This window comes from Anser brachyrhynchus (assembly GCF_964034855.1).
Source record: "Anser brachyrhynchus genome assembly, chromosome: 2".
Classification (NCBI taxonomy): Eukaryota; Metazoa; Chordata; class Aves; order Anseriformes; family Anatidae; genus Anser; species Anser brachyrhynchus.
The window spans coordinates 67,017,853-67,033,293 of record NC_137695.1 but is presented as its reverse complement, the minus strand read 5'-3'; the positions used below and the strand labels follow the sequence as shown (position 1 = coordinate 67,033,293).

At 38.9% G+C, this 15,441-nt stretch overlaps 1 protein-coding gene across 2 annotated transcripts in view; it reads left to right on the top strand.

Annotated features, from left to right (window-relative positions):
- SUSD5 (sushi domain containing 5) overlaps positions 1-15,441 on the top strand; it is a 57,063-nt gene that overhangs the window by 12,002 nt on the left and 29,620 nt on the right. For both annotated transcript variants that reach the window (XM_080580103.1, XM_080580104.1), the window contains one exon: positions 2,316-2,493. In XM_080580103.1, the coding sequence (XP_080436229.1) occupies positions 2,316-2,493 (178 nt within the window). The remainder of the gene's footprint in view (positions 1-2,315; positions 2,494-15,441) is intronic.

Below are 15,441 nucleotides of genomic sequence, written 5' to 3'. Positions count from 1 at the left end.
ACCACAAGGGAACTTCTGCTGGGTGCCTGGAGCACCTCCTGCCCTTCTGCACTGACCTTGGGGGCTGCAGGGTTGCTTCTCACTCCTCTCTCCCAGCTGCTATTGTGCGGATTTTTTTTTTCCTTTCTTTCTTAAATCTGCCCTCACAGAGGCACAAACAACATCACTTAATGGCTCGGCTCTGGCCAGTGGCATGCCCCTTAACTAACATGGAGCAGCTTCTGGATTCTTCTCACAGAAGCCCCTGCTACCTAAGCCTTGCCACGTAAACCCATTACATCTGGTAAGCAAGCCAGCCTTCTTTATCCATTTCCGCTAACCAGAATTTCCTATAAACAGTTCACTGCAGTTTTCCCAACCAGTAAGTCTTTCCTAGCTTACCCTAAAACCTATTTGCCTACATAATTTGAATATCCCAAAAGTCCAGCATCTTCATAGCTTCTAGCAAAAAGTTAATTTACCATAAGTACTAGCAAAAACATGACAGTAGTTAGGGAAAGTTGTCTCAGCCTTGGTCTTTGTTAGCAAAACACCTGTAAATAAGTAATTGGCACTTAAGGGTAAAAAGACTAAATGCTGAACTTTATTTCTTCTAAATATATCTTAAGGGAACTCAATCCTTAATTATTATTTTTTATTTTTATTTTTTAGCTTAGTCTTCTAACTAAAATACTAATTGCTGGAAAACAGGGCTTACTGCCATATCAGACTAATATTTATGAGTTAAGTCAGATAATACACAAAATTGTCCTGTATGTCTTTGATGATGCATATCAATCTTGACAGCCAAATTATGAAATGTTGAATATGGGCAAGTTTTTAATTGGATCAAAGCCTAAATAAAGCATTATACTTAAACCCTCCATACCTTTATGAATAAAAGTTGTTCCACAACTTAGGAAAGATTGTTTAAAGTCATTCTGCTCATGTTATCTCTCTCCATACCCCATGCATTCTTCACTGTGGCTTGTTCATGCCTTTGGGAACAACAGCTTCCATTATGGTTGTGCATGTTATTTGGGACATTTGCAGAGAATCCTGAGGTTTTGGTACTTAGGATTGAAGAGGCTTGCTTTTTTCACTCCTCTGTGTTAAATTCCCCATTCCAATTATAATTCTTGGTATTGATTATAGTTGAGAAGCAAGAGACGATTTTGTCTAGTGGTTACTCTGGGTACTGTGAATTCATGTTCCCTCTTATTGAAATTGTAGTCTGCCTATGTCAGAATGGCTTCTTACCGGGCATGTCTAGAATTCCCACCAAATGTGGGAAGTGTTTCCAGACATTTATTGAATGAACAGTGCTTAAAAAGCTGTTTCCTGAGCCTTCAAACAACCTAAATCTGTACCTTTGAAATTTAGGAGTCAATCTGAGGGATGTTATCTTCAGAAAGAACATACTTACAGCAGTTTTAACGTCGGCACTGTGAACTATCTCATTGTTTATTTTATTTTATTTTTTTGGAGACATAGAGCTAATGTGTTTATTCTATAACTCAGTAACTTCTCGAGCTTTATTGACAAAACCCCAACTACCCTGTTCCCAGTTGCCAAAGTCAAAGCCTCTAACTTTCAGCCTTACAGCTTTCACAGTGTTAAATAAATTAAAATAAAATAAACTGAACTGAAAATAAAAATAACATAAGAAATTGTTATACTAAATCTGTTCTCATGCCCATTCAACAACAACAAAAAAAAAAGCCTTCCATTAAGAAAGCAATTCCATCTGTCTTTCCAGAAAGATATGAAAACATAGTGGCTTTGCAGCAGCATTTAGGCATTTAGGCACAAGTTACCACAGAATTGCAACATTTTGATTTTAGAGGATGAGTGTAAATCTCTTTCTGATATGGAAGAGTGAGTTGAAATACTGGGTTTTGGATTTGTGCTTCTTATATACATGTAGTTTTATAAATTTAGCTATAATGTGCTTTGTAATGAATTCCAATGTTGTGTACAAAGGTGATTTTCTGACTTTGACTACATATGTAAATGTAAGAGAAAATGTCTGTGCTTTCTCTCTGCAGATCTTAAGCAGAGACCTGTGGAGGCAAGATAAGCTTTTCGTACGGACTAGGAATGAATAGGGGCTTAGCTATGCTTGCCTTTCTGTTCATTAACAGATCTAAAAGAAAATGAAGATAAAGGTCTTTACAGTGTTGATAAAAATATTAATTCCAATAAATAGGTTGCTCATTGAATTGCATTTAGTGAAAACAAGAAGACTTTATTTGGAGATAACCTGCAATATTTTTATTGAATATATATTAAATACAATGCCATGATGAGTGACGTGCCCTTTCTTGGTGCTGCAGGGAAAGTGTTTGCACTTGAGTCGAAGAACAACTCTCAGGGTCTGGATTTAGCTGAAGCTGAGAAAGCTTGTGTTGACCTGAATGCTCGCTTAGCAACTGCAGAAGAACTGAAAAGGGCTGTTCAGGACTGTTCCTTCACTGGCTGCACCACAGGATGGCTTGCTGATGGCTCCACTGGGTAAGGACAAGAGCATAATCCTTCCAGAAAAGTATGAATGTGTGGTGGTTTTACTCGGGTGGGCGGCCGAACTCCACCACAACTGCTCTCTCACTCCCCCTCCTCAAAGAGGAATGGGGAGAAAATACGATGAAAAGGGCTCAAGGGTTGAGATAAGGACGAGGAGATAATACAATAATTATCGTGACAGGCAAAACAGACTCAGTATAGGGAGATAGTAAGATTTACTGCCTATTACTAACAAGCTAGAGAAGCTAGAAACAAAGGAAAGAAACCAAAAACACCTTCCCCTCCATCCACCCTCTTCCACCTCCTCCCCCCGAGTGGCGCAGGGGAACGGGGGAATGGGGGTTATGGTCTGTCTATAGCGCTTCTTCGCTGCCGCTTCTTCTCGTTCACTCTCATCCCCTCTGCTGTGGGGTCCCTCCCACGGGATGCAGTCCTTGGTGAACTGATCCAGTGTGGGCTTTCCACAGGCAGCAGCTCTTCAAGAACTGCTCCAGATATGGGTCCGTACCACGAGGTCCATCCCTCAGGAGCAAACTGCTCCAACCTGGATCCCCCACAGGCAGCAGCTCCTGCCAGGTCACCAGCTCCTGCGTGGTCTCCTCTCCACGGGCTACAGGTCCAGCCTGGAATCTGCTCCGGCAGGGGTCTTCCACAGGCTGCAGCCTCCGTCGGTGCAGGTCCACCTGCTCCACAGTGGTCTCCTCCACGGGCTGCAGCGTGGAACCCTGCTCCACGGTGGTACTCCACGGGCTGCAGGGGGACATCCTGCTTCACCATGGTCCTCACCACAGGCCGCAGGGGACTTCTGCTCCGGTGCCTGGAGCACCTCTCCCCCTCCTTCTTCACTGATCGTGGCGCCTGCAAGGCTGTTTCCCACTCCTCTCACTCTCCCAGCTGCTATATGGTGCAGCGTTTTTTTTTCCCTGTCTTAAATATGCTCTCACAGAGGCACAAAACAATATCGCTTATTGGCTCGGCTCTGGTCAGCAGTGGGGCCCTTACCTAGCATGGGGCAGCTTCTAGATCCTTCTCACAGAAGCCACCCCTATGGCCCCCTGCTACCAAAACCGTGCCACGGAAACCCACTACAGAATGACTGCTCAAGCAAGTTTTCCCCTTAGATTATGATGATTGCTGAAAAACACTGGCCACAATTCAAGCATTGTGACACATATCTAAAGGCATAATTATCTCATAATTTCCTATTCCTTTTTCCTACTGAGTTGTTGCCATTCCTTTTTGCCTGGCTCAGAGTGGGGTGCTGAGCCCCAAATGAGCTTGCAGCCTGTGGACACATTATTGGAGTTAGTATCAATGCTCCCACTGACTCTGTCAGTACAGACTCAATTTGCTGAGCTTCTCATGAAAACCAAGTATCTGTCTCAGGTATTTATGTGTGTCTCAATAGATGATAGGCATCCTCAGATAGGTCTGACTTGGAGTGTACTTAGATAGGATAATGCAGATGTGCTAGGGAGTGGGTTAAGAAAGCTTACCAGAGAGCTGATACTGTTACTGGGCATGCTGAACTGTATTTTTTGAGATAGCTCAGGGGATTCCACATAGCACTAGGCTCATATTTTTCTCACGTTACAAATAAAGAATGTTACAAGAAGTAAGGAGGAGAAGGAAGCAGGGTGAATCTAGCACAGTTCTTTTACTCTTCTGTCATGAATATTGCAGAAATCCAATTGATTTTCAATGAAGTTTACAAATTTGAGGATGCACATCATCCACATTTATTTTTAGTGATAAAATGCAGCTTGCAAAAGACAGAAAATTTCTACTACTAATGAAAGGTAATATTTAAGCAACCTCAAGCAAAAGCAACTAGTTCTGGTGATCCTTTATTTCCAAGTGAAAGTTTTTTTGGGGAAAATTTCTTTGTATGTACTTCTGGTCATTAAAAAAAAATCCAGAAATCCCTCAGGATAAAAGTGATCTAAACCCTAAAAATTTTCTTCTTAATCCAGTTGCTGAGATGTCTTGCTGGCTGAAGAGCCAGGAAAACTGTATCCATCTCTAAGTACATGGCAAAGTTACTGTAGAGGTTGTTTCATGCAGTCTCTCTGTTATGGAAGTAAGGAGTGCTGATGAGTAGGAGAAGGAACTGCCCCTTTTTTATCTAGTGAGTACCATCAGTTAATCCTGAGAGATCTTCAGATTTTTAATGTAGGCACTGGATCTACAATTATGAGTAGACCAGTTGTGGATCTATGCCTGAATATTTTCAAAATGAAAATTGGATACAGTGATAGCATTGTGCACATCACATCATAGTGATATGAGAATGCACACGTCATCATACTAATGGCAAGGAAGTTTTGATCCCTTCCATCTTTCCATACCCTGTTTCTCCAGTAAAACTATCCTTAATATGGAAGTCTGTAAATTGTTTATCAGAAAGTACATTATGAGAGTACATGAGCTTGCTTTTGCTGTGCAGTCATCACATCTGAAGATCACTAGAGGGCTTCACCACGCAGTAGTTCTTCAGAGATCCTGTAAAATGGAATTTGATAATCTCTTCTCTGGGACTATTTTACCTATGGCTGGGCAAGCACCAGAATCTGTGTTATTTGGTTCACTGAACTGAGTGTTTATGACTCTTAGGAAGAGTATGCCTGAAAAGACTATACTGGTTTCACTGTTAGTTAATGCAGCCCTGGAGGAGCAAATGGGCAGTTGAGTGCAAAGTATGCAAATGAGAGAAAGCTATTCAAGTTGGACAAGCCCAAGCAGAATATGAAGATATTTCAGAGGGAACTTAGAGTAATGGGCAAAATGATGACAAATGGCGTTCAATGGTAATATACTCAGGAGCAAATATGCAGTCTACTTGAAAATAGTTCACATGTACTAAGTTACCTCTCTCAGCTTAGGAATGATATGAGGACATCACTGCAGATGGTACAAAGAAAACATCTGACAAACTGCAGCTATATTATTAAGATAATCAGAGATAATCAGATAGATTAAGATAATCAGAGAAGATAATCAGATAATCAGAGAAGAGGTAAAGTTATTTCCCAAATAGAAGATTCTTCACTGGGAACACCTTGTGTTATTTATCTTGATGGAGCTCCACATCTTCAACTGTGATGACACAACCCAGGGAGACAAGTGACCTCCCACACTTGGCAGGTCCCAGCCCATTTTGGTCTTTATAAGCTGGAACTAATACCTTGGATTCCATCCAGAAGCTGACTGGAATCACTTGCAGATCACAGAGCTTTAGTCTAATATTCTCCCATATCCTTTTGGACTGTGTACATCAGAAAGGAGATGAATAAGAGGGAACATGATAAAAGAAGTTTTTTTTGTTTGTTTTTTTGATTCCTGGAAAATATCATAATCTTTCCTCTGAGGAAAAATGGATTAGATACTGACCGTAGAAGCAAGCACAAACAAATGATATGAGTGAATTCATTCTGGTGTTGCAGATGTTCTGAAACACTTCAGTCCTCCTTACGTCACATAGACTTATAACTGAATATAAAGACTAGTAAAGAAGTAAGGACTTTTTGACTTCTTGACCAGTTTTTCAGGTTTTGCACAAGCCAGTAACAGAGAGGATTTTTTTCATTTCTGATGGCTATTTTGCGGTGTATATCCAACTCCTAGTATGTATACCCACTGCTGTTGGCTGTTGTGTCCTTATTATCATTTTTACATCCCAGAGGGCTATAAAATGAGGGCCTATAAACCCATGGAAGTTTCTCTCGTTGTGGCTGAGTGCATTTCTGAGTCAATGTCAATGTGGTTGGTTTCTGAGCTTTACTTCTTATGCAGGCAAAGAGGAGAATTTGTTGCAAAAAAAAAACCAAACTGTTTCGCTTGGGGTAACTGTCACATTTCTGACGATCCATATGTTAATACATAGTTATATGTTGTTTTTTTCCAAATACTTCCACTCTTCTGAGACCCTGCTTGGAGTACTGTGTTCAGCTCTGGGACCCACAGCATAAGAAAGACATGGGCCTGTTGGAGTGGGTCTGGACGAGGGCCGCGAGGATGATCAGAGGGCTGGAGCACTTCTCCTGTGAAGACAGGCTGAGGGAGTTGGGGTTGTTCAGCCTGGAGAAGAGAAGGCTCCAGGAAGACCTTACAGCGGCCTTCCAATACCTAAAGGGGGCCTACAGAAAAGCTGGGGATGGACTCTTTGTCAGGGAGTGTAGCGATAGGACAAGGGGTAATGGTTTTAAACTAAAAGAGAGGAGATTGAGATTAGGTATTAAGAAGAAATTCTTTACTCAGAGGGTGGTGAGGCACTAGCACAGGTTGCCCAGAGAAGCTGTGGATGCCCCATCCCTGGAAGTGTTTAAGGCCAGGCTGGATGGGGCTTTGGGCAACCTGGTCCTGTGGGAGGTGTCTCTGCCCGTGGCAGGGAGGTTGGAACTGGGTGATCTTTACCATTCTGATTCTATGAAGAACCATTTTCTGAAGAACCATTCTGATTCTATGATAATATGGATCCATATATAAGTATGCAAAGATTTGAGGCTATAATGGGACATCCTCTTTTGGTTCTGATGAGGCTGTAGCATTCCAGTTCACTCCAACCTACTTCTGACCTGTTATAATGATTGTTGACTCCTCAGCTGAGCTGGTAGAGGTACTTGTCCCTTGTCCATTTTTCTTTTCTTTTTTTTTTCTTTTAGTAAAAAGTGAACAACTACTAGTTAGGGTGTTAAAAGACATCATTCTGCAGAGTGATGCCAGTGGGAGATACCGATCTGCTGGTGGCACTGCTCACGTAAGCATTGTCTAACCCACTTTGTTCACTGCAAACCAGCTTAGCCTAAGCAGCAGGTCTTGACAAATATGATTTGCTTCAGCTGATGTGGGATGGAAGTTGCTTAAGTGAATAGTTCCCTGCCAGCAAATCCAAAGAAACAATAAACTCACTGGTGTTGTTTTTTAAGCAACTTGGGACAGGACCTCTTTCACAGGCATAAGGGGATGTTTTAGTCTTCAACTTTCAGTAGTTCAGACCAACCATTACAGAGTTCAGCGCTGGTCACACAGGCAAGTCACTGGCAGGTCTGAAGGCACGGAGCTTTTAGAGAAGAGCCAGTCATGAATAGACAGGGACAGGAGGGAAAGATGTAAGTTCTTTCAGCAGCCCAGAAGTAAACCATTTACAAATCAGTCATGAAACGTATAACGTGTAAAGTATTACACATTGTTATAGTGCAGGAAATGAAATGCTGTAAGGCAAGTCTCATTTGTCAGATTAGAATGAGCCCTAATAGCTATTTATACTAAAATCACACTCTTATGACCTATTTGCATGTCAGACAAATGAGTCAGTAAAACAAGCAATTGATCTGCCAGAATATAAATGAAAAAAGATGGTAGAGTTCTCAGAAGGCCTTTCACTGCTGTCTTCTTAATTCAAATGTCATACTAGAAAACCCTGTGTCGAGTCATCCAGCACTGGGCAGTGTGTTCTGTAGGGTCATGTGTTCATTCCTGTTTTTATTTGTTTGCTTGGTTTTGGTTTTGTTTTGAAATTTGGAAAATGAACATGACAGTTTTTCTTATGATCAGTCCTACTAGATGTGCATAAAATATTAAAAAGCAGCTATTGATTTTTGACATTGTCAACACCGGCAGCAGCTTGTATTAAGATATTCATAGCACATTTACTCATTTCCAGCACTTTTCCAAGACTAAAATGCTGAAGCTGTCCTATTCCCTCTCCTGTTATTATTTGTCTACAAAAGAATGATACCATGTAGCCCATCTATAAGCTACAGCTTTGAAGCTCTGCATAGATTCTCTGTTCTGTAATAGTTCTCCTGCAGGGCTCACAACCTGTTTCTTTGCATGAAATTGTCCTTGGCTGGTTCCTACCCAGTCCCTGGAGGATTTATCTCAGAGGGGATAAATCTGGAGTGAGCAAGCACAGTCAGCTAGAATAAGCCTTGCTGTAGGAGTCAGACAACTTGGTTTCTTTTCTTGGCTGACCACAGACCAGATGTTTGCTGCTAGGAAAATTACTTCATTTCTATATTTCCTTCTTTTGATAGCTCTTTGGGTTTTGCACTGACTCTATTGAATGCTTCTACAGTGTCTAACACAACAAGGCCTTTGCTGCAGATGACACCTGTGGGAAATATAATAATAAGAATCAAAATTGCCATTTCACAAGGCTGTCTACTCCCTTTTCTGTGTACAACGTGGGACTTGTCCAGCACCTGGCTGTAGGGTTATAACAGTACATTTCCTGGGAACAAAAAAAGCAATATCCAAAGAATGAAATAAGAGTCAGTCTCTAACTCTTGCCATTCCTTTCATCCATGTGTGTAGACCCTTAGACTTGCTGGCCCCAAGAAATCTATCTGGTGTATATAATGTAACAGGTCCACTTGCTTATTTGCAGAGGAGCAGTCCTAAAGATATGTCAGCCTGGCAAGTTTCCTGTTTTATTTTAAGGCTGTGCTCTACTGCCTGATGGTAACGCATATGAATTTTCTCCTAGATGTCTGCATGAATTGGGCCAATTAAGTCCCTTCAAGAGAAAATCCAGACATAGGTGACAGTACATGGTCCAATTCAAAATGTTAAATTTGGTTCTGAAACTGTTTAAGGGGGTCTTGCACTCTGAAATGCCTTCAGGTCATAAACTCTAATCCTACAGCCCTCAGCTCTGTGGTGTCATGATCTGCTAGAATATGACTTTGCCTTAGTTAATGCCATAAGGTTAGAATTCATCGTTAAGACCAAAGAAAATCATAATATTGAATAGGAAGGTAAGCTTGGCTACAGAGATGGTGTAGCGGAGATGGGATGAAATGCAATGGTATTACACGAAGACTAGTAGGAGCTTCTGCCTTAAGCTAACAGTTCAGCTGGAAAAGGTGGAGCAGAAAGAGTCAGAGCTTAGGCATCTTCACAGAACAGAGGATGGCAGTGAGCCTGTCACACAACATATCTGTGACAAAGGAAAATGCGCTTCTCCTAAAAGACATTGAGCAGCTCTTCCAGGAGAGAGAAGACAGTAACTGAAAAGCTTGAACAAGGTACTGGTGAAACAACACCTGCAATATTGCAATGCAGTTCTTGACATCCAAGCTCAGAAGAAAGGAATTTCAGACTAGAATCAGTCAAAAAAATCATCTGTCTTGGTGGTGGTGATTAAAAGTGACCAATTTGTTTAGCCCAGCAGAATGAAAGTAGAAAGGGGATGTGCTTACTTTTAGCATATACATGAGAGTGACTAATACCAGGATTTTAACTAGTTCTAATGGTGTTGATTTTCAAAAGAACTTCAAATATTTTTCCTTTTTTTCTTCACAGTCTCTGTAATGTCCAATCCCATCTGAAAGCCTTTTGTCTGAGAATTGAGCTTCTTTGTAAATTAACAGCATTTAGCAAACATTTTTTAAACCCTTTGGTACCTAATTAATAATATCTGTTATGAAAGCCATGGATTATATTGGAGTTCATAAAACAAAATTGGGTAAAAACAACTTTCTAGTGACACTTGCTATGTCTTTGAGCACCCTGCTAACTAGTCCAGGACAGGAAGCCATATGAATCTCATCTACCTACACTAAGAATGCTCAAATTATATGTACATAGTGACATTATAGTAAAATGGTTATATAAAATCATTCATACTAGGCTACAGTGTGAAAAATCTGCATGAATGGGCCATATTTATTTAATGAACAGAGCCCTTACTATTTTGGTAGTCATATGTACAATTTTAAGCACAAAAGACTGCATTTTGGTATATATTTTTAAGAATCTGAAGGATATTGGTTCTGCCTCAATAAGACCTCCTTTCGACATTTCCAGTGGCAGTATTGCTGTTGGAATGTCTTCATGTCACACTTAGCAGCTGCTTTCTTTGGGCCCCATCCAGCCAAAATTAGCCTCTATAGTTCCCAGGCAATAGACTTTCCAAAGCCCACACCTGTGCTCCCCTTCGTGACTTTTCAGGGAAATTTTCTTCCCTTCAGTAATCATGAACATGTCATTTATATTTTATTCCTCATCAGAGCCAGCTTTATTTGCAGTTTCCCAAACTTCAGAAGGGAAAGACTAAGAATAAAAATCCTCTAGTTTGGCTTCTAGACTACTAATTTTTTTCTCTTACCTAGTTACTGAAACACAAGTGATGAAGCTGTCTCATGAAAAAAAGTTAGCACAGGATGTTAAAGATTTATCTTACCAATGAAAGTGATGAAGTTTTAAACTTTCTAATTTGGGGAAGGCTTGTTATAGTTACACTGTGTTACAAACCAGACTTTCTCAGTGCCTCAGCTACCACATTGTTGATGATGACTAGTGAGTTGAATATATTCATATTCAAGCTCACACTTCCGTGAATAAATGTCAAAAGACCCTTGCAAGTCTGTTCAGCTAATTGATTGACAAGACTAATTGATTGACAAGACAAGCTAATTGATTGACAAGACAATCAATAGGCAGATAGCGTAGTGACTACAGAACACCCCAGTCCCATATACTGTTTTTTGTGCTGTTACAATGGATGTCCTATAAACTCAGCCTTTAACTCCATATATATAAGGTTAGGTTTACTGAAAATTTTCCAAATATTACAAAATTGCTATGTAATGATATTAGAAAGTGGGAGTATCAGTGTATACTAGTACAAAGAGAGTTTATCATGTATATAAAATATTGTATGTTTATTAGGTCTATCTTTATTATACATGCATAATATATAGTATATACATAAATATATATCATTACTGTGGTTTATTTACATCATCACAAGATTCACTTTATAATACGTATTAGGTAACGGCATATTCTATCCTACAGTGGAATAAATGCTATTCATGCCAGCCTTTTCTGCTATTTTCTTCCTTGAACAGCAGTATTAGGAGAAATGCAAAATATACCAACTACTTGCTGGTTAGCTGATGGATTAGAAAATAATTTAGTCAGCGCAAATGGAAGTGGAAGACTTCAGGGAAGCCTGGTTCTTACCTAAATGTGCTAAATATTAAATTTCTTCCTCATGCACACATATGCTAAATAAAATAGCTGAATCATGACTCAGCTTGTAACTCTGGCCCTTTTTTCAGGACAGGCACAGAGGAAGCACTGTTGATTGTTCTTAGTTGGATGAATTACCCATAAGCAACTAAGCTGAGGTTCAAAACAGTGCAGAGTCCCTGGGGTTTCTCTTGCTTTCTCATTTGAAAGGAAAGAGGCACCATGAGAAAGATTGTCTGTCAAGGCTGGGTACCAGTGGACTGAGGAGATCCTCACTAGTTTTTGGCTTGACTTGTCAAGAAATCAAAGGAAACACCATCAGGCATCCCTCTGCTTTCCATCACAGAGCAGGGGCTCTTGCTGAAGCCACTAAAATCCCTCCTTTTCCAATGGTGTTCTTCAGTTAAACTCTCATTTGATGGACATCACTGAAGTAAATGTTCAGTGTCTCTGTGTGAAGCTTGTGATTGCAATTGCCCATAACTGTAAAACACAGGACTCTCTTACTCTTCAAAATGGGCCTGATTTTCAGTCCTCATTTAAACTTTTAAGACAAGGTAAAATAAAAGCTTTGAAATTATTTCTCACAAGATTGATGAGTAAAAGGAAAACAATTTATTTTGAAATTTTAAAGGTTAAACATTAGAAGCAAGCCAGAAAACATTCTGAGAACACCGCAGCCAGGAAGAAAATAAGGTGCTAGGACCGTGTCTGGATTTTTATCTTCCTCATAATGCATGTTACTTACATTTTCTATAGCAATAGTACTTGTGACTGATTTTTATGCTGGGATTGTGAGAGATTTTCAGAGTTTGTGGCAGTGTAAGAATAATTTTCAGGGATGCACTGGTGTTTCAAGCAGATGTGTGAATATAGAGGATTATTTTGGATAGTCTGCGTTCTGAACTCAATATGTTTCTTCCAAGCATGTCTAAAATGCTACTTTCATAAGAGATCTCCGTAGAACGAAAAATAAAATCACACTTATTTATTGAATACAAGATACAAAATCATACATTACACTGCTCTAAGCACCAGATTACAACATATCATAAAAGGTTAGGATTGAGCATTTCTATATAAATTTAGAGTCAATTATTCCATGAAAGTAGCAATAAATAGAATTAAAATTCCCTATATGACAACATTCTTCTAAATGGCTGGGTACATGCATGTCTTCCTACAAAAAATATGAACTTCCTCTCATCCTCTCAACCACAATGGATGATGCTCCAACACAACAATTCGAAATAAGAAAGAAAAAAAAACAGGCTATGCATTTCCACAACCTCTCACCAGGGTTCTGGAACTGTGAGAGATGGTTGTAACCAAATAGGAACAATGTATGATTTTTTATTTCTTATTTTAACAAGGCAATGCTGCTGGTGAGCAAATTTCAACATACGTTGAATCCTGAATCGAGAAGGTACTAGCCATTTTTCAGTCATCAGGTTAAAAAAAAATAAAAAGTTAAAAGCATAAAAACTTACCTTTTAGAACAGAAACAAAAGTGTACCTACATACTTCATCTATAATTATAGATGCAAACCTAGCATTTTATAGATTTAGGGAAATATGCCCTAAATGCCACCCTCAACAACTCTGAGAAAAGAGACTATTATTCCATATTTTTAGTTATACCTGTAGTCATACTGACTGCAAAGCGACTATTTCTGTGCCAAAGGCATTGCAGTTCTAATCACTAGAGCCACTGTTGAGAAGAGCTGAGGACTCGTGAAGCTCTTTTTAGCAGTAGTAATAATAGCTTATTGAAAATATTCAAAACTTGCAGGATTGAGTTCATGGTAGGAAACTAGTGACAGAGAAGGAGGTATATAAGACATTAAACATTTTTTTCTTCTATTTTTTTATGGTACAAGACAATTTATTTAATCACAGAATAATTACATTAGGATGTTTTCAGTTTTAATCAGATCAATTTTAATACGACAAAATCCGAATTAAAATCCTAAGTAGAGGATTAGCAAAGGCCTGCTTTGTTGCAGGAAAAAAGATAGTCAGGAAGAATAATTTTTAAACTTCATATAATATGCATAGATACACCTTTATAAGTTTGATCTCACTGAATAGCTAAGAAATGCTTTAAAGTTAATTTATTATTCAATATATTCAATTTTTATCACCTACAAGCTTGTAATTCATTGTACAAAACTTGGGAAAAAAAAGAAATACTTGGTTTTCTAATAAAGCCTTACATGTGAGCCAAATATCCAGTTTTTGTAATTATATGAATATACCAAGGATATAAATTTATTTATTTATTGGCTGTTTATTTATTTAAGGCTGAAGTCTTAAGTACACAATCACAAGTAAAAGGCCCAGATCTTTAAAGACATTTCAGGATCTGTCTACTCAGTGTTGCAAGGCAAAAGCGATGTAGGTACCTAGACAAGTAAGTGATTATTGAAAAGGTTAAGATTCTGTCACTTTTTGAAAGGGGTCATAGGACATAACAGTTTTATTTACCTAGGCCCTGTAAGACCTAGTGGAACAATACGTGAATACACACAAAAATTTGCTAATTGATGGCCTGATTCTCTCAGTCATCTAAACCCACTTTGATAGACCAGGTCACTTTTGTCTATGTGCCTGATTGTTGACTTAAAGGACTCAAACCTTAAAATATGGCATTTAATTCTAAGAGAACTCGATTTTAAACTCCTATGGATAATATTGTTTTTCAAGTGATCCCTAAAAAATAAACATGTGTTTTCCTTACGAAAGAAATGTTTGCTTTGCAATTATAAAGCAACTTTTAGCAGGGGATTGCATCATGTCATTTCTCAGAGCAGAAATGGAGTAGGAACCATTCTGGTATGTATGCGTGACCAGCACCATATGTCTTTTTTCATATCGTTTTTGTTTGTTTACAATAAAATCACTTTAAAGTTGCATGTTTAACTGCTCAAGAGCTAACACGTCAGAATTAAGATGGTCTGCACAATCGTAATTCAGTCCACTTGTGTAAATCAATTGTTGTGTAGTATTTAAGTGCATGATCAAATATTGGCTTTCCACTGGAGCTTTTCCACATTCAGTGAATGGGCACTTAGTCAACATTTATTTTATTCTCCAAATTGAGTGTGGGACTGCTGGCAAAATTAGCTCAACCGTTGCACAATACAAAATGATAAATTTCCTTCACTGGAAAGATTCCTCTGTGGAAAGCATTTTTGTTTTGCTTTCACTAGTAGAACTGACCATGCAACACTTCTGCAGACCTGCAGTCCACACAAAATAAAACACACACCATTAATATCCAGCTGCAAAAATTTGGGCTGAATTCACTTTCCCAGCCTTTGTAACCATCATTGAAACAATAAAAGCAGTGTCTTCTCTAACAAACTGTCTTTTATTAGTTAGTTTCAAGCAGCCAACACAGATGAGAGAAGACATAATTAATAATCTCTTCCTTTATGTTCAGCATCTACAGACTTGTAGAACAAAGACTTGTAGAATCTACAATTTGTACAACTTGTACAATCTACAATCTACATCTACAGACTTGTAGAACAAAATTACCTTTGTCCAAGCCTATAGAGGGCAACAGGATGGATTAGGCATGGCTGTGTACCAGACCAATAAAAATGGAGTTCATGCAAAGGTGTGGAATTACTGTTAAAAAAAAAAAAAAAAAGAAACAGCAACAACAACAGTTTTTCTTCCAATAACTCAAGTTGAATTTTTGAGCTTGCATTTTAAGAACAAATTAAGGGGATTTAACTTTAACCTTTAACAGGAACATGATTTGAAAATGGAGAGAGGCTATAAATGCAGCATTTCTGTCTTGCCAGTTCCTTCACGTTACTTTTTGGAGCTGTGATGTTTTTGGAAGCATTTTGGTGTACAACACTGTGTCTTGGCTATGCATCTGCACCATCCCTAGTCCAACAAAACTGTGTGCTTTAGCCCAGTACAAGAGTAAATATTGCTATTTCT